Consider the following 23,889-nt stretch of genomic DNA (forward strand, 5'->3'; position numbering starts at 1 on the left):
GACGTTTCTGTGCGTTTCCCCCCTGCCACCACCACCCTGCTTTCGTGCTGCGCGTAGAGGGATGAGAGCACACTTACAGCTGTCTGAAGTAGCTGGGGTAGTCGCCTTGCACTGAAGGAAATTTGCAGCAGCTTTGCAAAATCGCCTTTGGCGGCTGTTTTAGTGTTCCTGTAGAACCAGCTAATTCCATTTTTTTTTCATTAGTTGATGTAGCATTTTTCAAAACAAGCTAGTCGACATTTTTGAAGATTTTTATTGCAGTTTCTTTCAGAACTGGAAGGTGCCAAAATATCCATCCATCTTTGCTATATCGCCGTTCCCAAATGGGAATTTTATTTTTCTTTCCACGTAGTGCCTGTGGTCCTAAGAGTTGTATCTTGCCCATTCCTCTGATTACTGCTTTCTTTTCTTCAGTAGGTTTAAAGTAATTTAAATGGCAGTTTAACACTTCCCTTCTCCATGTGTGGTGCATGTTTTTTTTTCTTTAAGGTAGCAGGCGTATATAGTGAGGAACTGTACATTGCATTTTAATTACTTAGTGATTAGTCCCTTCATCCAAGGATATACAGCCACAGTTGCTAAAGAAATGCAGTTCTTCTTCGATGGGCTCATCTTTTGACAGGTATTTTCTAAGGAGAAAAAGATGCATTTGATAGATTTGATGCAACGAAGAGAAATTTGAGAGCAGCTGTTTCCTTTTTCTAGAGGCTGTTGTTTCTGCAGGCATTATTCATTTATTGAAGATATGCCATCTAGAGAGAGGTGTATTCAAATTGTCTTCTAAGTGAAGTTCCTAAGTCCAAGACTATTGCTAAAACAGTTCTCTGTCAAGCTTGGGGTCTGCTAGTCGATACTCCATTCAGTTGAGAAGGGTAAAAGGAAACAACCCTTACATCTTCTCACATGTTACTGCATTTTGTCTTTAGCAGTGTGTCAAGACCAAAGATCTTCAAGATGTTGTCACTACAGTAACTCTCTGATATAAATCCTAGCTTTTCTGAATAACATTCTGCTAAATTAAGATGTTCTTATGTAGCCCCCTTTCTTTAATCCCCCTTGAATAATACATGAAGAGAATAATTAAAAAAAACCCTATTACTGGCAAAGAATCAAAATACTATGCAAAAATCAAAATCCCTCCTTCCTAATTCAAAATCTCAGCTGCTGTGTATTGAGTTATGCCCTCTTTTATTTCTGAAAATGCACACACCTCACCCTGTGTTTTTTCTCTAATGAATACTAAATGTCCTTTTTTACCTTTCGGTTTGCTGTATGCTTCTAATTGTTGCTTTTGTGCACCTTTTTATTTCACAGTTGTTCCTGTCATTTTGAAAGCGTTAACATACGATGAAAAAAGAGGGGCGTGCAGCGTGGGTTCCAACGTGAGAGATGCAGCATGCTACGTGTGCTGGGCCTTCGCTCGTGCTTATGATCCCTCAGAGCTGATACCATTTATTAATCAGATTTCAAGGTAAGTTCATGGGTTACTTGTGGTTAATTGTTAAAATCTGTTCAAAAGTAGAAAGGAGCTAGATACTAATAATCAGTATTCTACGTCTCTATCTTTAAAATTAGATAAAATTAGATATTGGCCAACAATGATGCATCCATTTAGGGGTACACTTAAAAAGTAGCTTGTGTGTCCCATATAATGTGGATGAAATCAGTTGAGCTCTGGACATTGCTCTGCAAGGAACAGAAATTTTGGTTTCTCTGAAAAAAACATCATTCAAAGTATATTATTAAAAATTATCAGATGTGCTGAATATCTTAAGATTCAGGAAGAATTGAATATGCTGGCGGGGAAAGGGGGTGAGTAGCATAAATAATACACTTGCCTTTCCATGTCATTGTGGAAGTCTAAATCTTCTTGTTGCAGTGCGACGGGGTTTACCTTTTTGAATTGAAATGTATCTAAATAGTTCCTTATCCTGTGTGATGACTTCATTTCCTTCTCTTTATCTGCTGCAACAAAACCAAAGAAAAATCTGAAGAAATCCACAGTAAAAAGATTCAGAGAAATTAGTGAGTTTTTCGTTTTGGCGGGGGGAGGTCTTCTTCCCTATTGACCAGCTTGCAGCTTGCAGGTTGAGCAGGTTAGGTCTAGAAGACTAAGGTGGACGTCAGCTCTTCTCCAAAGAGCCATTTCAGAGCCTCCTGTTTTTTAAGGACCATCTCTTAATTTTCCTTTCAAAGTGTTCCCATTCAAAGATTCCTATGCTCAATTCTTCTGAGTTATGCAAGAGCTAAGTATACAGGTTTCTTAAACCAGACTCCTTAAACAACTTGTAGTTCATGTCTGAAAATTTGCTAAAATGGTTGATTGAAGTGCAGGCTTCCTCTGGAGGAAATTTTACTCTTTCTTAATTGAAACTGGAAAAATGATAAATTTTATAATGGACTCTTTATGTATCACTACATTTAAATAACAATTTTAAAATAAAATCACTTCCTATTTCTAAATGTGTTAAGAACTGAGCTTTGTGCCCTGATCCTGAATTCTTAGTAACATAGCACTTTTCAAAAGTGATAGACAGTTTTTATTGTAATTACCAGAAGGTGTTAATTAAAGATTGAGAGAGAGAGAAAAGTTTTTTTCATTTTTGATTCCTTTTGTTTTCTTCGAGTACCCCGGTCCAAAATGACCACTGTGTTAAACGATACCTATAGCTGAAAGGGCAGGCGTGCAAGCACTACTTTTTCAATCAGTGGTGTCTATTTCAAAAGACTTCGAGAGGTCAAACTTTCAAAACATGTCCAAATCGAAGTCGGTCAAATTGTGATGATGTACTAGAACTTGGTGCAGCTTTTCCCTTACTCTGGGGCTATTTCTGCAGCTACAGATTTCTTTAACTTTCTTTTAATTCTCTTTCTTTTCCTTCTATTTACCAGGCTTGTGGGATTCTCTCTTTGGCATGTAGGCTTTTTGTTGGCTGCACACTTGCTGACATTTCACGGTGTCTTTAACAGCTGATTTGCACTGTAAACACCAAGAGGTAGCTTCTAGCAGCTTGTTGGCAGGCTTTTAGTACACCCACTGATGGCAGCAACTCAGGCATCTTTCTTCTTGTCTCCACTGGAGGTTTTTTGATCCATAGGCGTTTAGCAGTATCTTTTAAAGGAGGAAAAAAAATAAAAAGGCACTGTCTTGCTTGCAGACTGCTGAGTCTAGCAGGGAAAAAAAAGATTACTTATTTAGCTCAGCAGGTGCATACAGAAAATGTGACTTGTTCTTTGGTCTTTAAAACTTGTTTTTAAAGCTCTTTGGGATGGTCTGTAAGCCCTGCATGCCCTTTCTTATTCCTTGAGCCCCATGCACTCTACGCTTTCTGGTCTCTGCTGCTCTTTGTCCTTGTAGCCTCACTTTCCCTCACTTTCCAGTGCTGGCCTGTCTGTGGAGGGTCCCATGACAGTATCTCACCTGCTGCAGGGTTTTTTTTTGCGGGGGGGAACGGACCTTGATAAAATCTTTCTGTCTGAGAATCCACTGTCAAATTTCTTGAGGCCAAACTTCATTTCTTTTTTTTTTTTTTTTTTGCTTTCGTGTCTTTTGTTCAAACTGAGAAGACAAGAAAGACATCTTAGCCTTGTGTCTCTGAATAAGCAAACTAAAGGAGAGATGTCTCATAACACCAAGGTATGTCAGAAGATGGGACCATCCAGTGCTCCTGGGTGGCTTCCAGAAAGAGAATGTGGTACTACAGAAAGGACCTGCTTAAGTTAGGCATGCTATGAATGGTGATATTTTCCACAGTAAGTTTTTAAGAAAATATTTTAATTTGAAGGGCTGCATTTAAGTTGTCTTCTAGCTGAGTTCATCATAAATCATGTATACTATGAACTTCTTTAGATAAAGGTACCTAAAGATGTGCTTGCACAGTAAACTTAAGGTGTGATTGCATGCTCCTGACTTTCAGCTTTCAGTTGTTTGGAAACGAATTCTACTTCTCTTTTTAGGAAAATATCAGATGCAAATAGTTGATATCTTCCACCTATGGCAGTAATACCAATTCACACTGAGGTTGTTCCAGCTATGCCACCTTCGCTTGTCTGGAATAAGTGGGTGGAGAGGGGAGAAATGCGAGGTGGGGAGGAAGCTGAGGATTCCTTATACTCAGTTGTAAGGTGTTCTGCTTTGTATTTACTTAATTTTCTAGCAAAGCGGCACAATATTTTAGCTAGTCTTGATGCTACAGTAAGGCTCTACTTAAAAATTCTTATGCTGGGCATAACTTTTCTGAATATAATCAACTCTTGAAGGTAGAATTGCCACTCTAGAGAGAAACGGGTAAAAAAAAAACCTATTCAAATACAGTATGACACACAGTTTCACCTATTGTGTCAGCAAGCCGATAATTACATACAGCTTTTTTTTTTTAAATCTAGCCTTAGGTGTGTCACTGTTTTACTTAAAGAGGAGTCATACTTCTAGCCACAAGCAAATTGTTGATGCCTTTAGAAAAAATGCAGAACTCAGCATCTTGAAACAAAGCACATGATGTTCATTGTAAGCTGAATTGCACAGCCGAAACATCTGTCTATAGCAGAACCCAAACTATTAGAGTTCTTCCAGGAGAAGTTGTAAATTGTTCACCTGAAAGGAAAGCTACTACCTCGTTTAAAAAAAATGTCATGAGTGATGGAGATCCTGAACTGTGTTTTTTGCCCTGGTGTTAGGACTTGGAAGTGGTTTATCCTTCAGTCTTTAACACTGCTGTTTAACAGGCTGGAGGAGCTCCGGTGATGCTGACCTCGGAGCATAAGCAGCTGGTTGCTTAATAAGAGCCATCGGACTCGCAGGGCAGGGTGGTCCCCACGGCAGAGTAAGCGCCCTGGAGAGCTGGTGGTAACGAGAAGCTCTTGAGTGGGTATATAGTTAAAGAACGAACAACTTCATGTCACAACCTTTGGCACATGGTAGTGTATCGTCCGGGAAGCTTGCTAGAGTACCAAAATACTGAAGAAGTGTGGTACAAAGTGAGTGTTGCCCCACAACCGGTTCAGATTGTGATGCAGCGGTTACAAATTAAAACACTGGGATATTTTGGTTGTGGCTTTTTTTTTTCTTTTCTTTTTCCTTCTCCTTATCTTACCTGCAAAGCTGAATGGACTTGTAAGGTAATTGGGAGAACTGGCTCTGTCTTACCAACTGTTGAAAAAGAGAAATAGGTTTTTTTAAGTAAGCCCTTCCTGCACTGTCAACACGTGAAAGTATGGTGTCATGTTAAGTGCTGAACTTTTCATGTAGGCAGGCACCATAAATATTTCACGTTTTGCTTGTGAAAAATCACCTTGAAGCGCATAAAAATCATACTTTGTTAATAAAACCCGCAACAGCGTTTTGAAAGAAATGCCTCCTTGTTGGGTGGTAGCTGTTTCCTCTTTGCTTTCTTAGGGCTGTTCTGTTGCTAAGTAATAAAACTGTCAGAACATTGATGTGACAAACGGAGGTGGCGGTAGGTCACACATCCGCCTCTCTCCTTCCTACACGGACCTTAACCACTCTTCTTAGGAAGGAAAAAATTACTGGGAGAGAACATGCGTTAGAAATACTTGCCTCACAATTTTTACTTATTCTACCAATTTTTCCCTATCCATATTTTGACAAGATGCTGTTAGTAATATTTGCCTATTTGTTTTTTTTAAAGTCCAGTTAAACTGCTTTCTAAAAGCTTCCCTGTTCTGTTCAAACTACAGGACCACAAGAAGAAAATTCTCGGCAACTTGGGGGGAACACCACTTTTATTGTAGGGTAGCCTTGCGATGTTTCAGACTCCTTGCCTGTACTGAAGTTGCTGCTCAGGCATATTTTTATAATGCCGCTTGCCTGAGGTTTGTTCTCTCCCAGTCTCTGCATGCATGCATTCTGCTCAACCTTACCTATGGGGAAGGTTAAACATAATTTAATACCTTGAAAATACGGGAAATTTGATTTCTGTTCCCGTGGGTGTAGAAATGAGTATCTGTAGAGTGGCAGGTGTGCAGCCAGAAGCGGAGATGTTTTGTTTAAAATCTAAACAGCAAATAAAAAGCAAAACATATTTCTACTCTATTAGACAATTAGTGGATTAAATTGTTGCTCGCTATCTTAATTATATGAAACTATTGCACAGTCAAGAGGGAGTTTCATTTTATCTGTCATTTGCCAGTGCAGGTAATCAATAAATGAGTGGTTATTTAGAAAGAGCCGAGATGCACTAATGCAAGCGGCGCGCAGGGTGTTGGCACGCAGGCGGCTTTGCCTTCCCTGCGGTGCTGCGTTGTTTTGGAAGAAGGAAAAAAAAAAAAAAAAGGAAGGTGCGGCCACGGGGAAACGATGCAGCTTGCTCCGGGGCAAGATTGTCCCGCAGGACCGGGGAAGTCTGAAGCGTTGCTCTAAGCTACGTCTTGCACCGTGATGAAATCCTGAGAAGAGCTTTTTTTCTTTCGTGGGTTTGAACGTTGCCTTCAGAAGAGAGTTGTGTTCCTAATGTGTCTTGCACTTCTGCAAAATTGTTTCCTCCAGGGGCGTCATATGGTGGTTTTTCTGTTTTTTGGTTTTTTTTGGTTTTTTTTTTTTTTTTGGTTGTAACTCCTGTTCCAAATGCTTTCCGTATTGCTCTTTTCTACAGGAGTATTTCTATGAAATATCGGTGTATTTCAGGAATTAACAATGTTTCTCATTAAAACAGGAGTGATGATATCATACAAATCTTAATTTTTAAGCTCAGCAAAAGTTGTACGGCTCAAAGTTTAACTTCCATCGTTTCACCCCGGGTCTTGGGATCAAAGTAACACGCTGAAGATCCCAGCACCTTTATTTCCGTATAACTCTTGGCTAAAATTACGAGACGGCAGCTGTGCTGCGTCTTTCCTCATCTTCAGCCCTTCCCCTTGCCGGTCCAGCCGGGGGAGTGACCAGACCCTCGTGCTCCGGTGCGGCCGCCGGGCCTTCCCTGCCCTCCTGCAGAGCCGGGAGGAGAGCTGATGCTACGAGTTAGACTCTTCCCTTTTTTGGGCTCAGGAAAGAAAGTCTGGTCTCGTGCCAAGTTGGCAGCAGGTCAAAGAGTTTATTTTCTCCTTCCCACAGCTTCGGGGTGGTATGCTTGAATTAATGGGAGTAAATTCTCCGAGGCTGGCGATAGGATAAGCCGCTCGCTGCCTGCGTCCGGCGTGGGTTTGGCCTAGAAGGATCGGCTCCGAGCGAGCGATGGGATTCAGCTTTATTTTGTGGTGCTTGGAAGGGGAGGGTGGCCCGCCATTTCAGGCCTCTGCTCTCTGAGCCTTTCCGGTCCGCGGGGGCCGGAGACGCGAGAGCGCTGGTGGGGCAGGCGAGCGGGTTGCGCCCTTCGAGGCCGAGCCAAGAGAGCGTCGAGGGGAGACGGGGCAGCGGGCTGGGAGGAAAGCAGGAATTGCGTGTGGACTGATAGGGCTGCAGCTTGTTTCCGAAAATCCGTTGGGGTGTTTACTGTCCGCGGAGCTGCTCTGTGGCGAACCGCCCCGACGGGCCTGCGGGGCCGGCGAGGCGCCCGGCCGCTCTGCTGGGAGGCAGGCGAGGTTCGCCGCCGGCAAGTCAGGGCACGTCTCTGCAACTCGCTTTAAGAAGAAGAAAAAAGATCCCACTTGGTTTGACATAAACAGTTTCTTTATGTTAGGAAATCCTGGTGGAGTATCACATAAACTCCCACGACAAAAGCAGACAGGTGAAGACACCTTGGACATGTTTCATCTTAGGCACGTTGCTAATCTGTGTGTTGGGGCGGACTGTGCCTGCTTTCTACAGTATTAATTTAACTCGGGGGAAATACATCAGTTCGATAAGTTGAAAACCCTTTTATTAAAAGACTTAGCCTAAAACTATAACCATAGTTTGATTTGTGAATATAATGAGGGGGGAGATGAGAAAATCCCTTTTTTCCTAACGTGGTATTGAGTCGAAGCGCTGAATAACGCGGGTGGCATCACCTAGACAGTATGTTGTTTTGCTGGTTTTACTTACCCGGCTCTGCCTTACAGAAGCAGCAGAAAAGATGGGAAAGTATGATTTGATTAAAAGCTGAAGCGTTGGCCAGGAACTCTTATTGCGTGGAATAACCTGAAGCTGGTTTGCATTATATTCAATTAACCAGATTTTAAGTCTAAATATGAAGCGGGAAGAGCAGGCTTTATTTTCTAGTGACAGCCCTTTAACATTTGCAGTTTGAAAAGACCTCTGATCAGAAGATTAGAGATGTTATTTGTGCTGAAGATACACAGTGTAAACTTCTTGGTTTTTGATAAATTGTTTTGCAGGTCTCACAGTAGAAACGCTACCATTAGGGGAGAAATTAAGGACAGAGCAGACATGCCACAGTGCTTGCGCTGAGCCACAATGTATTAAAGACGGGGGGGGATTACGCTGGGGAAGGAATACGGCATACTTTCCCTGTCCTCCCATCCCCGGCTCTGATCTAGAAGTGTCACTTTGGGCTGCTGCTGGAGATGGGACACTGGCTTAGGAGGCTTCTGCCCTGGTCCAGCACAGCTCCTCCGACGTGCTCTGCAGTACTCACCTTCGTGTTCCTCTGAAGCTGTACGGGCAGCACCCGGGATTCGGAGCTTTCTGCCTGGCTAATTTTGTTCTCTTTTGTTTTTCCAGAAGAGAACAATACTGAAAAGTTGTGTAACTGATAAAATAATTTTTCCCTTACGGTCTGTCTAATCTGAAACCTCAGGCAGAAATTTGCTTCTTTGTGCTTTCCAGCATGATTTCAAACCACTTCCTTAATTTTGAGTATGTTCTCTTCTATAATTAAAAGATTTGTGGGAGCTTTCTGTTTCATTAAAACCATATACTTCTGAAATGTTCTTTTAAAGTGATTTTTAAGTGTCTCTGTGTGCCAGAGAAGGAACTTAGCAGGCATCGCGTGAAGATGACGTGTTTGACCCAGTGCTTTTTGGAAACAGCCTTGTAAGCTGCTTCCTATATATTCCTTCATAAGTATTTGCTCTTCCAATCACTATCATACAGATTGCCTTCCTTTGTCTTACAATCATGTAGTATCTTTGTGACAAGGACAGGAATTGCTCATGCAAGTAATGCTAGGAAAGCATTAACTGCCTTTAGAGCAATTTTTATATCTGTTTGGTAAAACATTAAATTGGGGGGTTTATTTTTCCATTTCAGTCTTGCTTTCTGTCTCTTGTTTTCCTGCAATGAGAATAAACTGCAATTACAGAGGCAATATTGATAGTGCATTGCAGTGAATTTTAACAGCATGGTCTTCTGCTCTGTAGGAAACTGATTGCCGCTACCCGGGGAAGTTTGATATTATCAGTGTAATTAATATCTTTATGCTAAAGCAAAGCTATCTCGGATTTACTTTTCAGTCAGTATTTGTTTCCTATTTTGCCTGGAGTCAATAAGTAATGTAATGAAGAGTTTCAGGGTTGGAAAGGAATAATTTTCTGCTTAAATGCTTCTCCTGAAGTGATGTTTATTTATTGCTGAAGTTAATTGAATGCTGGAGATAGATTTCTAGAGCTGTAGCTTTTGTGTCCTGGGATATATTCTTTCTCTCCCGGTATGTGGCACATCTTAAAAACCTGGTCTGTTGAGGTAAAAAGGAGTTGAACTTACAGGATTACCTGACTTCATGCACCAAGAAATATTTTCGTATGATCATGCCTCAGGATCTCCATATCACCTGTTAAGAAACTTCTTTGCAGTTCATCTTGCCACTCTTTTAGCAGGATTTACATATGGTTTTCTGATTTTTGTTACATACAGGATATGATCGTTCTTGTACAGATAGCTGAAATTTCTCATTGCTTAACTTTCAGTTTTGCTTAGGTCTTACATGAGACTTGCTGTGAGTTTGGCTGCTGAGAAACTGTATTTCCAAGCTTTGATTTCAAAGTATGCTGTTTGAATGTCACATATAGAGATACTGATTTTGTCCGAGATTTAAAACTCTGCTACGTTTAAAATATGAAACCTTGTTATGCAGTTAAACGTATGTGCATACTCCTTAAATTGCTTTGATACAGCAGGACAGCAGTTGTCTGTGTCTGCTGTGGAAAGTCCATTGCAAACTGGAGAGAGGAGGAGGTATGTGGGTATTTCAACCCGAATTTAGTTTAGACTTGCACTGATAAATAACAAGCTCCTTGGAGGAAATACTGAAATCCTGAGTATTCTGCTTAGTAGCCTAAATGTTGAAATGATGGCATTGCATGTTTCTTCTCGTGTTTTCATAACTCATACTCAGTTTCTTCTCTTCTCAGTGCATTGGTTATTGCTGCAATATTTGATCGTGATGTGAACTGCAGAAGAGCTGCTTCTGTAAGTTGTCTCATTCTAACTCGTGTTTGTGTTATTTTTATTTTCATTTCATAATTTGTAGTGTCAGGTGACTATGTATATTTACAGTATATAAGCAAAATATTGTCCTGTGAGAGAAAAAGTGCTTTTCTAAATCCTTAAAGGCATGATATGAATGTAGATTTTAAATAATATAATCCACAGATCCACATCTTGATTTATGTCCACAGTTCACAATCCGCTATATTGTCGACATATCGGACAAGATAAAGTATTTAAGAAAGAGGTATTTAGCAATTTCTAGTGACAGTATAAAACACAAAATGATCATAGCTAATATACAAACTAGATCTTAATAAAGCTACCAGAGTGGCAAGTTGTTTGAAATTAATACTCTTGTCCTGTAATTGTGGAAAGTTATATGAAACAGTCTAGAGTAATCCTTGTCTTTCAAACATGTGTTCAGTTACTTCACAAAACTCTTCCATAGGACAAGGATTTTTTTTTTAAAGAAAGTGATACACCCATTATGCAGATACTGCTGTCTGGTTAATAGGACTGACGCACCAAGGTATGTTCTGTGGCGCCGTTGTGCAGAACATGTCTGTGCTGTTGAAAATTGAAAAGAAGCCATGATTGTTGTTAAGAGAAGAACATTTAGGGAGTAGAGGTTATAGAAGTTGAGAGAAAGAAAGGATGAACATCTTGTCTTTGAGAAGTCAGTGTGTTGTGATTCGGGAGTGATACAGATTTTTGATAGATTGCACCTTGCTTCCTTTAAAAAGAAAAAAAATGACAAGATGCAAGTTATCTCATGCAAATTAAACAAATCTATAACTATATTAATAGCTATTTATATTAATCAAACACAAGACCAAGCAGTACTTGTCAAAAGAGCCATGTGTCCCTGTTCTTAAGAACAAACTTCCTCTGAATGCCTAAAAAGAAAGGCAATTGTTGCAGCATGCAAAGTAAATGAACAGTTCTGGGTCTTACATTTTGATCGAAGTTGTGAAAGCTAATACATTTAAAGGTAGGGAGGGTTTCTCAGGGACACCTGGACAGCATCCTTATTTCTTGTAGCCGCACCTCTGCTTGAGAGTTTAAGCCGTTGAATGAAGCTGCAGCGTAATTGCTAGGGAAGTGAGTCAGTTACTTGTGTAACCGTATCGCAAATCGCTTTGTCTAAATGGGTGAAAACCAAAGCTTGGAAGCTCAGGTGCCGTAGATCGCTGAGTACTGATATAACGTGTTTTTTGCATGATGTACAATTAATGAATAACAGCAATGCTATTCCCCTCAAACTAAAATACCTAAAGTTTGGAAACTATAGAAATTACCATTCTTGGCTAGTTTCAGTCACTTTGTTTTCATCTAAGGACGTTATTCAACTATTTTTTTATTTTTCCTGGGTGTGAAGGAGTACCTTGTACAGAAAAAGTTAAAAGGAAAAAAACCCCACAATATTATTCTGTATGAAGTTTCTTGAGACAAAATAAGATTTTCTTCTCACTTTAAATATGCTATCAAGTGTTCTGCAGTTTGATTAACTCCAGTCAAATTAGTTTTTCATTAGTACATTCTATTTAGGGCTGGTAAAAATTTGTAACGGCTGGTTTGTTTGTTTTTTAGTGGATCATCATTAATATACTAAAACCTTTATTTCCTATTTTAGGAAGGCAGGCAAAGAAATATTTTGTGTTTACCAGGTATTACTACAATTTTAAGTTGCAATTATTCCCAGTCATTACTACAGTTCAATACATGTTTAAACAAAAAACATGTTATATTAGATGTTCCATCTATTGTAATCTGTAATATGAAGCACCACTAAAACAGAAGTACACACAGAGATATTCTGAACCCTGAGGTCTGGGAGAATAAACCAACGCTGTTCCTTCGAAGCTCTGAGAGCATTCTGAGCCTACTTTTGCAACTCTCCCATTAATAATCATTACAAGGGATAATCACGTGGAGAAGTGACCTTGGATGGGGCTTTGTTGCATTCTGACAGGTTACAGAGAGGAGCTTTTCTCCTTTTGTTTGGTTGGTGGTTTCTAAAAACATGTCTTGGAGAATGGTCTAGTATTTTTTTAGCTTTTTGTGGGAATAGCAAAGTATTCAGGTTAGAGTATAATATTGGTTCAGGAGGCTAGTCGGTCATCTTGGCCCTGATATCATTGCATCTTTAACTTCGATTTTTACGTCTGATTTTTCCATCTCTAGAATGGGGATGGTTCGAAAAGTGAAAAATGACTATTACTAAACAATTGAAATGTTAGGATCCCTTAGAAATTTGCTGTTCTGGTTGTAGTATGAAATTTATTTTCATTGATGAAATTTTTTTTAAAGATTATAAAAAAAATTTGTGAAACAGTAAAAAGTGGTAAAGGAACAAGGAGGGAATTCTGTCAACATTAAATGAGCTATGGAAGATTGGCTTTTCACTTGGATGAAAAATATATTTAATTCTTTTCAGATTTATATCTTTTTTTTCTCTCAAGAAGCTTTACACAGAATAGTATTGTAGATTTTTTTCCTTGTGACTTTTTCTGTACAAGGTACTCCTTCACACCCAGGAAAAACAATTTACAATATCACATTTTTTATTTGGCAATTTTGCTGTCGAAATGGAGACAAGATGCTGTTCTCCCAGAACAGTGGCGTGTTTTAATTGTTAGGGCAGTGGAATGTGCAATGTCTAGGAAGCCTTCCTAAATCACTGGCGGGATTTTCCAAATGTAGCTCAAAACACTCTAGCGTTCTGTTTTTACATTCCTTTGAGGGCCCTTTTTATCTTTTTTTTGTGCAAGTTTTTTCTCATTGTAACATTTCCCATAATTCGGTGAAAGCTAATCTGCACAAATAGGCACCAACAATGCCGAAGCTTGGAGAAGTTCATGGTGATTCATACAAACTTCCCTGAACCCACCTACCCTTAAAAAAAAAAGAAAAAGAAAAGTTCCTACATTGAGGAAAACCTTCCTATATTAAAAATGTAAAATTGCTACATTAAGAAAACCATACTATGTGAAATCTCTGTGTACAGCAGTTGTTTTGCTTCAGAGTTGTCTACTACCCCCTGCACACGTCTTTCCAGTAAAGACTCATTTATGATATTGCCACAGAATATTTCAGTCCTGGGCCTACAAATGCATAAGTAGAACAAAACTTTGGCTGATTTGAAACCAGAATTATACCGCTTGGATATCAAAGTTTCTGATTAAACAAAAATTGGCTTTATATGCTTTGTATCAGTAAGGCACTTGTCTGAGCAGAACGTGTTTTAAAGACATTGTAATGCAGTGATTAATTTTTCTTAAATCCCTTGGGTATGAAAGTTGAGAGCCTCATCCTTGCTGAAACCCTCTCATGCTGAGCGGAAGGGTCTAAATAGCCTCAAAGGAGACCTAACGCAACAGCTGTGCAGGCAGAACTAAAATGATGCAGGGTGGCATGGAAGGATGCCCTGCCAAACGTCGGGAGGGAGGCAAGGAGAGGGGAAACCCCCGCGTGCCAGAAGCTGGGCCGAGGCAGGAGAGCAGCCATCTCGGGCATTGCTGCAGCTCGCGTTGCTGTTCTGGAAGGCTGCGTTACGCGTTGCCCAAGGCTGTCTCCGTGCCGCGTGGCCAGCGAGGAGAGCCCGTGCAGCTCCGCTGCTGGTGACCCGAGACTGGGGAGCCTGGGGCACTGCTGCAGCGGGGCTGCCCTGGGGCGCAGGTTGGGGTGGGCTCCAGGAGCCGCCGAGGGGGCACGTGAGCCTTTGCTGGGTGTCCTGCCATGGATCCGCTGCTAGCAGGAGCTCAACTAGCCCGGGCAAGTCCCCAGGAACGGCAGTTGTTAGCCTGAACAGACGCAACCTGCGAAATGCATGCCAGGACTCTGGCTTCCTCAGGCCTTGCTTCACCTGCGTGCTGGGAGCACTTGCTCCCGATGGAGAACATGGGATCCTGGTGAGCTAACCTACCTGTCTGTTTTCACAGGTGGATTGCCACAGGTGGATTGTATTTCTGTATTGAATACAGCAGCCCTGTCTGTCAAAGTTCCTGTGGCATTTTCTGTAAAGATTGGGTCTTGCCCCCCAATGTTTTAAATACCAGTTGGCAAATGCTCTCTGTTCCTGGAGATTTGCTTTTGTATGTACAGAGACATTGTTATGGATACATAAGAGAAGTAAACAGATAATTACGATCTCTTCTCTCTGAAAGCAATTAAAATATGGAGATTTTTATTAATATTTATTTATGTTTGTATACCCTTTTGAGAAAAAAATCCTTTTCTGAGAGAGCAATTCCAAGGGCTAGTAGGGACTTAAGGACTACAGAGTTGATTTCAACCTGCGTACCATATAGGTAGAGAGGTTAACCTTATGGCCTTATTAGTTGCATTTGGCAGGATTTTGAGATTTACTTAATCTAAGGCATAAGAAACAGACAGTAATTCTGTCCTCAGGTTTTACAGCTTCAGTATTTCAACATACTTTCACTTCTGTACCTTTCAAATAAGTATTTGGTTCTCAATATTACTTGCCTGAAGACTCTATCCACAAAGATTCGAACTTCGTCTACCGTAAGCAAATTATCTTGAAGTAGCCGGACAAAGTAAGCTGTCCCAAATTCTCTTGTCTATAGGTATTGACTTTCACTGCTAGTGTGAAGCCTCATGTCGCTGCTCAAAAGCACGCTCTCGTGGGTGTGACGAGCTTCATAAAGTTGCGTTCTCGAACTGCTGCCGTGCACCATACAGCTTTAAGAGCGCTAGAACGTAGAGAAGCCGAAACAAAAAAGCCCTGTGGGCTTGTTCTACTAACAAAGCTTACTTTATTTAAAAAAGAAAAGCCATGGGTCATTTATATCGTTATGTGTGTTGAATTCATCATCTGGTGTTTATCAAAAAGCAAACCTGACTCATTTTGGTATGTTTGTTCTCTGTTCTTCAGGCTGCCTTCCAGGAGAATGTTGGGAGACAGGTAGGGTGACTTTCCTGAAGCTTCGTTCATTAGTGGCTTGTAGATTACTGTAAATGTGCAATATCTACAATCAATGTTAGACACGCTGGCTTCAGAGGGATGGAATAAAAGGATATACAAATCTTGAAGACCTCTGTCACAAGATATTTATTTTCATTATCTGGAAACAGGTTCTTGCGGTATAGTTTTCTGAGATGTGAGTTTTACTTTAGCATTCCAGTTTTGGAAGAAGATGAGCTTTCTGGTAAGGTTAAGTCATCCCAAAAAGCAAAATCAGCATGTATAGCAGCCATCATTGTAAATTGCAATGCTCTTAAAGCTAGAAAAGTGCAATTTTTGCTTTTTTTTTTTTTTGCTTCATTGACTTTCTTGTTTTTAATGGAGAGAGGTTGAACAGCATAAGCATGCTGCGCAATCCTTGCTGTGGTTTGGTCATATAACAATGAACAAGGCTGAAGAGCCATCAACATATTTGGGCTTTGTCTGCGGTATCACAATACTACTAGCTAAATCTTTTTGAGAAATTTCTTAATTTTGGAGATGCCAAAGACATTTGAAGGGGAAGTAGGGTACTTGGTTCCTATGTGACTTGGGAACATTTAAGTAGTTAAAAGGCTTGTATTTCCTATACAACTTTGACTTGCAACCTTGCAGAAGGAGCAGCTGGGGTCAAGACTTTGATTTCAAAGGATTTCTTTTCCTGGTTTCTCATCTGAATTAGCTACGTGCACTCAGCTTAGCTGAGTGCACAACTTGAAACAGAAACATGTGGGGAAAATGGTTCAATTGATGAACTCTTGTGACAAAACAAGCCATGTGGAGTTAACATAGGGGTTCAAACAAATTTTGTCTTCAATAAGCAGTTCTTTAAGGGGCCTTAACAAAGCTTTAAGGCCAAAGATGCTGTCTAGCTTTCCCTGATGTAATTCCTGAAGTTCTCTGAGTTACGAGCTGGGATTTTATTCCTGTAGAGCTACAGCATAGTGTGTCCTAAACTAGTGTGCATATTTCTAGATAGAATTAGGTTAATAGCTGAGAAAGGATGCAAGAAGATTAGGAGGAAGAGGGTAGGTATTTATGGTGACCTGACCCAACTAGGGCTGTGGTAAGTAGAAGCTGGCTTGATTCTTCCCTGGGTCTATAGTTACTGCTCTGGAGACGTCCATCCCAAAGCAACTCACACTAATGCCACGTTATGAGGTACTGAATGAAGTAACCTCCTTGTTGCCACTTCAGTTCCAGGTGAGACAGGGCTCCCAGGTGCTGTAGGTTTGCATATGCTTTCATTTAGCAAAAGTTTTGTAGAGTTATTTATAGATCAGTCAGAGGAGTTCACTTGTAGGTTAGCTTACAACTGGAAAGTTTCCTCACTGATTCTGCTTCAATGCATGATCCAAATTTGTTAATGTAGAACGCACAATTTTAGCATGTATGTTGTCATGTTAAGGAGGAGTTTGCAGTGAAATATAAGTAATCATGGTGCAAAGAACGATAGTTCTTCCAAGTCTTCGACTTGGTTCCTGTAGAAATGCAGGGTTACTTGCTGGACCATTCCTTACTGCCTAGGAAAAACGGTTACTTAATCAGCAGATACACCCTGTGTAGTTCTTTACCTGGATGTAATGTGCTGCAGTAGACACCCTTTCTCTGAACTGGAAGGAGCTAAAACATATTCTCGTCTGCTGATGTTAAGTAGGTGGAGAAAAAAAGTTGAACTCGCCTATTTCCTGTTGCCTGTCTGCTTCACCTTTGCGATTCACCATGTCTTGAATCTGCTTTTATGGCCACAGGAAAATAAGCTATTGTAACTGAAACTCCATGTAAATGAAAACCTTGTTGAAAAATGCACATGATTTTTTTAGCGTAAATCATGATAAGTGCAGTTACTTCTAATAAGACCAAATTTTATAGAGTAAGTCTCCCATCGGCCATGAACTCTGTACTCCTCAACTTAGTTTCAGGAATTTTACTGTCTCAAGGACATGTACTCTGGCACTGTGACCTACAGTGAGACAGCCTCAAGCTGGCACACTTACAGCCAGGTAGTGTGTAGCAAGGGCCTTCTAGTAGCTAGAATTCAAAGTTTGTTTAGCTGTGCTTTTCCTTATGTACTATATACATCGTTAAGTATTTCATTATATATCTTGCTGGTTGGCTACAAGTCATACTTACGTGTTTCTCGCATGCGCGTCTTTCTCCCTAATCAGTGTTTCATTAGGCTTTTGGAGAGTGTGTTCATTCTGCATTTGAGATACTAGGGCCTGCAGGTAATCTCTTGGATAAGCCATATATATTCTGCCTTTCCTTCTTGGTTCAGTCAGATTAAAAGCCTTGTTTTCTTGGACTATCAGCATTATGCTTTCCGGAATAAGACCTCCGTGGTAGCTGATAGCCTCCCACTCCTTGCAATATATACTTCTCGTTAATTATTCAGGCCAAGATCTATTATTTTTGCATTGCTGTATCCTAATGTGGAATTGATGGGTGAACTATAAACAAACTCTATCATAACCGGAACCCCAACTTCCACATAGCCTTATTGTTTAGATACCATCTGATTGTCCCTTTCCTAAGTGGGAACAGTGTCTTTCAGTCGTTTGCTGTTTTCCATTTGTACTTAATTTTAGCTCCATTCCAAAACATAGCCATGCTGTGTAATAGTGCATTAAATTAGTATTAGCCAGTCAAAATTCTGAAGAAATGACATTTTATATATGCAGTAAGACATGATTACTGGCAATTTTTTAGCTGGTGATTGCTTAGTTAGAATGATGATTTGTCTTCTAAAGAGAGAGTCTTTTGAGCAGCAATGCCAGAAGTGTGATATGTCTGTAGGATTCAAATTGTCAGGCTTTGCTGGGAACCAGTGTTCTTAAAAAAAAAAATCTTTAGTTCATTAATAAATAAATAGTAAATTATATGTATAAGTAGAAACAGATAGAAGTAATTGCACTCCCAGCTTTTTTTGCATGTGTTGTATTTCTTGGTGCCTAATCTCTAATTTTATACTTCGTAAAACTTGCAGCAGGTGCTCATTCCTGCATAAAGTCTGAAAACACATTTACATTTCTCTAAAATTTCTGAAAGAATTTTTTGTGTACGTACATAATCATGCGTTCTTCAAATGTATATCTGGATACGACTTGAATGTATTAAAGTAACTGTTGTGCAGTATATTACCTGCTGCTGTTTACTTTGACTCCATATCATTGACGCATAAGTGAAGTCAGGCATTTTGCTGTTTACATATCCTATATTTTTATATATCCTATATTTATATTTTTAGTACAAGCAATTTTACTTTAAATTAGAAATTAAAATGTGTTTTTTCCAAGTTTGCCCAGTATAGGTGATTATTTTCAATAATGCTGCTTATTCAGAAAATGTTATGTATGTTTTATAATATTTTCTTTCCTTTTCCTCCCTACTCTTCCCTGCAATGTTTGTAGGGCACTTTTCCCCATGGCATAGACATTCTCACTGCAGCGGATTATTTTGCTGTGGGTAACAGAGTTAACTGTTACCTTACCACAAGGTAAGTTTCCAAGCAAGAATTGTCCTAAACATGAAGGTCCTCTTTTTCTTATAAAGAATTTGTCTGATCATTTCGCCTTACTGAGTTTATGTTAACAATAAACTTATGTTTATTGGTTTTGAATAAGTGAAAGGTTCATTTCTGCATCAAGCTGCTAATTATGTGTAAGGCATGGTGAAATGTGACGGTGGTGTTCCTCCAACTTGCGTATGTGGTCTGATGCTTAACGTATATAGTGAAAGTGGAGGGAGCGACAAAGAGACAATATTTGTGGGTGGTGCAAAACTGCCTGGACTTGCCAAGACTGGAGAAGATGAGGGGATTTCTAAGGGTCATAGCAAAAAGGCAAGGGTGTTATGATGGCAGATCGACTCTCATATGGGTAAAATATAAATTAATGCCCATTTAAAGGAATGCTTTGCACAAATTGAGTATGCTGTTGAGTTTGTTGCCTGAGCATGGACCCTTAACGTGAGTGCTTATATTTTTCATAGATAGCTCAACGAAAATCTGAGCGCAATATGGAGATATTATATGGATATATGGAGATAGATGGAATATGTTTGGGGGAAAAAAAACAGAACAAACCTAAAAACCAGTCACTGCACTGTGGAGCGTTCAAAGAATTTAATGGGAAACACTGAAACTGGTGTGGTGCTATTACAACTCGGTGATGTGTCTTGGAATAATGCCGTGTTCTGTTCTGGTCAACCATCCGAAAAGGCGATTAAAGCCTGAAGGACGGGGAGCGCAGAGGCAAGCTGGGTGCATCGGGTGACTAAGATGAGCACCAGATTGCAGTTTCTCATGGGAAGATGAAAAAGGCTGAGGGCCGGGTTCGGACTTCAGCCGTGTGTTTTTGAGACAGTCTAACCTAGTTGTCTAGCCTCTGTCTGCAGTCAGCGCAAAGAGACGGGCACCTACAGAAGGTGATTCAGCCCGCTTTAAGATAGGTAAGATAAACTGCCCTTGGAGTTGCATGTTGCTTTTGGAAACCTAAAGGTTATAAAGGTTGGAGGAGATTAGTTTCTTGAGAGAATAGAAATAGCAAACAGGTATGTGATGGTCTGTGCTCCATTACCAGCTTTATAACTTCCCACAAACAATTTTCTGAGATAGTTTTCCCTGCAGCACTGTATCCCCTCCTCTATTTTCTTTTTTTTTCAATCAGTCCACCTCCAAATTGTCCCTTTTGTGCATAGTCCTTTCAGTCTGTGCGTCTTATCTTCACATACTACCTACTGCCTTTCCGTCCATGCTTCTCACCCTCCTTCCATGCTCTTCGCCCGGGCTCCCGCCTACTGAGCAGAGTTGGGCAAACATAATGGCTTGATGTTCGCTCTAGCTTCAGGGGAAGTTTTGAAACTCCGGCTGTTTAGACAAGTTAAAAATTGAAAATATTCATAATCGACACACATGGCTTTTATTTTCTGTTTTTTAATTTTGATTTGAAGGTTAAGTATATTCTCCTTTTTGAGAGCTGAATTTTTAATTTTTTAAACCAAATTCTTGCTTTCATTTATTATTTCTTAGACTGTAATTTCCAGAGTTCATGTAGGAATCATGTAGGTTACTTATCTAAGGAAGAATAATGTAAACTAGGAAAAAATACCAATTTTAATTTGTGAATTCTTTATCAAGAATTTTATCCAGTTAATAGCATGATTCCTTGAAAGCATATTCAGTGTTTTTAATCAAACTCGTCTTTGTAATGTGTTTGTTATCCCATTTGTTACATTACTTTTTCAAATCTTCACCCCTTTGCACTCCAACACGGTGTAGTTCTTTGGGTCAATGCTTAATTATTTCCTTATTTTTGTCGGAGTAACATCAAAGCAGAAGCGCAGAAGCTTGTGTTTGGCTGCACAGAAAACATGCGTCATTATGATCTGGTAGGAAGAGTGGACCGTTCTGATGGGTGTACACACACACACAAAAGAAGTGATCTGGATATTGCCATAATCCAAAATTGTATTATTAAGTTGTGTTAGAAATAGTTTTCCGATCGTTTTCATTATAATATCTTGGTATCAGTAGCTTACATCCTTCCAAATGTAAATGTTTTGATGGAAGCTTTTCATGCTGGCTGTCCTTTTGAAACGTTTTGCAGGACATACTTTGGAAAATTCAGCTCAAACATCTTAAGCTATTTCTGAGGATGAAAGTAGAGGAAACCTATTTTGCATTAACTGAGACTAAAGAGACTGTCAGGACTCCTGGGTTGGATACAAGCAGGGTTAAGGAAGAAACTTCTTAATCTAAACAGGGAAGTGGACAAAAATCTCATCAGGAGAGTTATCAGGAGGGCTAGGCTTGTAGGAAATACCCAGGGTTGCAAGAATAGGGTTATAGTTAAAGATAGCCATCAACTAAAACTGAAAGTGAATTGGGCTAGAGACATGGAGTAAGAGACCATTTTAGACTGGCTGGGCAAGGAGGTTCAGACTAAAATGATTTGGAAGAACGGCGAATACTAAAAATTGAAGCAACGAGGGAGAGGAGAGGGGAACTCGAGCTCTTCCCCCTCATGGGCTCGGAGCAGATAGTGCTGCTCTAGCAGGTATGCTGCTGGCTCTGGTGACCGAGGTCTGTGCCATGGACTTAGGGGTTCCTAACTGCTCTGATGAGTTATGTAGATACCAGTATGCTAGCAGTGGTATTTGCGTTTTGTCTTTGTTTCGTTTCTAATTACATGCGCGTATATTATCGGAACATTATTATGGTTGCAAATTTAATTGCTGAAAAGATATGAAAAGGTGAAATTAAGGTATTGCATGTGTCCTTAGTTTCCTCCCTGCTTACATGTCATTTTGATGCAAACACATTCTAGCAATTGGTTCGCTTTCCAAGAATATTTAATGTACCTCAGATGTACCGAAAAAGCATTTGACTTCCATTGACCTTAGCTTTCAGTAGTTGATGCTTCTGAAGACTGGAGAGCAATCTTCTGGCTGTGAGGTCAGGTAATTATGCAGGTTACCTAGCCAATTAATTCTGGTGTTCCCTCACTTCTGAGGGCTTGACTTTGCAGCTGTAATATTTTTGTTATAATGGATTTTTCTGAAATATTTAATTTTTTGAAAGAACAAATTAAAACCTATATTCAATTTTGGAATGTCATATTGAGGAAGATGAGGCACATGTCTGTAACTTAATTTTCCTGTGTACTGTGAATTACACTATTAACACATTTCTCCAATTGAAAATAATTATGTATGTGAATATACACTTCCACATTTTTCTGGAATTTAATAATAAGAATTGATTATTTAAAGTATTTTTGCTTTTGTTGTCAATGTTTTTGTATATGTAGTAATTTTTATAGAGAATCTGAAAGTGTTTTACAAAGGTGATTTAAATTTTCAGCAATAAATATAAAATTTTTCTGTTGCATTATGGCAGTCAGCTGCATCTTATTTAGTAGAAGGTATGTTTCTGTTGCTTTAAAAACAAGAGGATTTAAATGATTGGAGTGGCTTGTATTGAAATGCATAGAGATGTTGATCCTGTTCTCTTTTCGTTCTCTTTCTCTTTCCATATATAATATGCACACACATGGATGTTTCTTTTTCAGTGTGTATATTGCTGGTTTTCCTGAGTATACGCAACCAATGATTGACCATTTAGTCAACATGAAGATTAACCACTGGGATAGGTAAGTTGGTGTAGTCTAATTATATTAATATCTAGGAATTGACTGTTTTGCTTGTAGTGCTTTCCTAGATTTAATTTTTTGGTATGTTTTGCTTAAAAAGACAATTTGCTACAATATATTTTTGTCGCTGTAGCAACTGAAGGTATTATTCAGGCACAGCAGCTAGATGAACACTGCTTAGGTACATGGTTTTTAGACACTAACTCATATGTCATTTTAGAATGATATCAGCTTATGACTGTATTTGGAATAATTTTCTTAAATTTGGGATGACTGTTTTCCACAAAAGATAACACTTTAAAATGAACTGTTAATATATTAAAAAAGGAATAGTATTTAGTATGAAGGGAACTGGACAAGTAGTAGCTGATGCCATCCATTTCTCCTAGCATGTTGTCACTTAAAAGGTGTTTGTGAATTTGTCTTTTGGTGATGACCTCAATCTGTTAAGAGATTAATAAAAGCACGTTTATATACTGCATAGTGTATGTGAGGGGTAAGCATCATCACCATATAATTATCATAATTAAAGTAGATTTCATGCATGGAGATAGAGTAGAGCTTACTCATATTCAGTGTTCACGAAGATTAAAATGTGCACGTATAACACAAATGAGATTATATCAATGCTGATAATAGTTTGCATCACGAGAAATAATAATAGTTTGCCGTAGTGTCCCTGCCAATGCATAGAACGAGCCCTCAGGTTCCACCATCCACGCTTCTGTTTTTCATTGTCTCTTTCAGCAATAAATTCTGTTCATATAGCCAAAAGCTGGCTGTAGGCTGTTTGGTCTGCTCTTTGGTTTTGTTGGCTTATTTTTGAGGGAGAAGGGCAGGATGGGCAGAGAATGCTGTATTCTTTCATAATGCTGGGGTCTTTATTCTCATTGTGGACAACAGTCCCTTCCTGATGTTATATTTTTAATATATTGGTTCTACCATAATTCTAAAATCGCTAAAATGCCTTTTTACATTTTCAGTGTTATTCGAGAACTTTCAACCAAGGCTCTACATAACCTGACTCCGCGGGCTCCTGAATACATGGCAAATGTGGGTAGGTAACAAATGCAAGTTCTGCATAGCATGCCTGCCCTGTCAAGGATTCTAGCTTCTGTTGTGAAGGTGCTTTAACAAAGAAGACACAAACATGCACCATGACTTGATTAAAAATTAAGATTTCCCCCACCACCCAATACAGCACAGCGACACTGATAGTTTTAACAGTTTTTATATTTTGTGCAGTATGACAAAGATAATACCACATATATTTCTCTGAGGTCTGGTAGTTATCTTGCTACACTGGATCCTACCAGTGGCGATAAGAATAAACGGGTGTCGTTCTGTTGCAACAATTCAGTGATGCTAGCCCTCAAATTCCTGGCTTTGGCTGATGTGATGTTGATGTGGTAATGGGGGAGGGGACCTGTTTTGTCTTCTCCAGTGTG

At 39.6% G+C, this 23,889-nt stretch overlaps 1 protein-coding gene across 1 annotated transcript in view; it reads left to right on the forward strand.

Moving 5' to 3' along the window:
• The window catches only part of TBCD (tubulin folding cofactor D), a 125,213-nt gene that overhangs the window by 52,771 nt on the left and 48,553 nt on the right, over window positions 1–23,889 (forward strand). Inside the window, exons 15-20 of the mRNA XM_064522457.1 lie at window positions 1,315–1,471; window positions 10,246–10,303; window positions 15,222–15,251; window positions 18,701–18,786; window positions 22,361–22,441; window positions 23,425–23,498. Coding sequence (XP_064378527.1) covers window positions 1,315–1,471; window positions 10,246–10,303; window positions 15,222–15,251; window positions 18,701–18,786; window positions 22,361–22,441; window positions 23,425–23,498 — 486 coding nt within the window. The remainder of the gene's footprint in view (window positions 1–1,314; window positions 1,472–10,245; window positions 10,304–15,221; window positions 15,252–18,700; window positions 18,787–22,360; window positions 22,442–23,424; window positions 23,499–23,889) is intronic.

Source organism: Dromaius novaehollandiae, chromosome 18, assembly GCF_036370855.1.
Source record: "Dromaius novaehollandiae isolate bDroNov1 chromosome 18, bDroNov1.hap1, whole genome shotgun sequence".
Classification (NCBI taxonomy): domain Eukaryota; kingdom Metazoa; phylum Chordata; class Aves; order Casuariiformes; family Dromaiidae; genus Dromaius; species Dromaius novaehollandiae.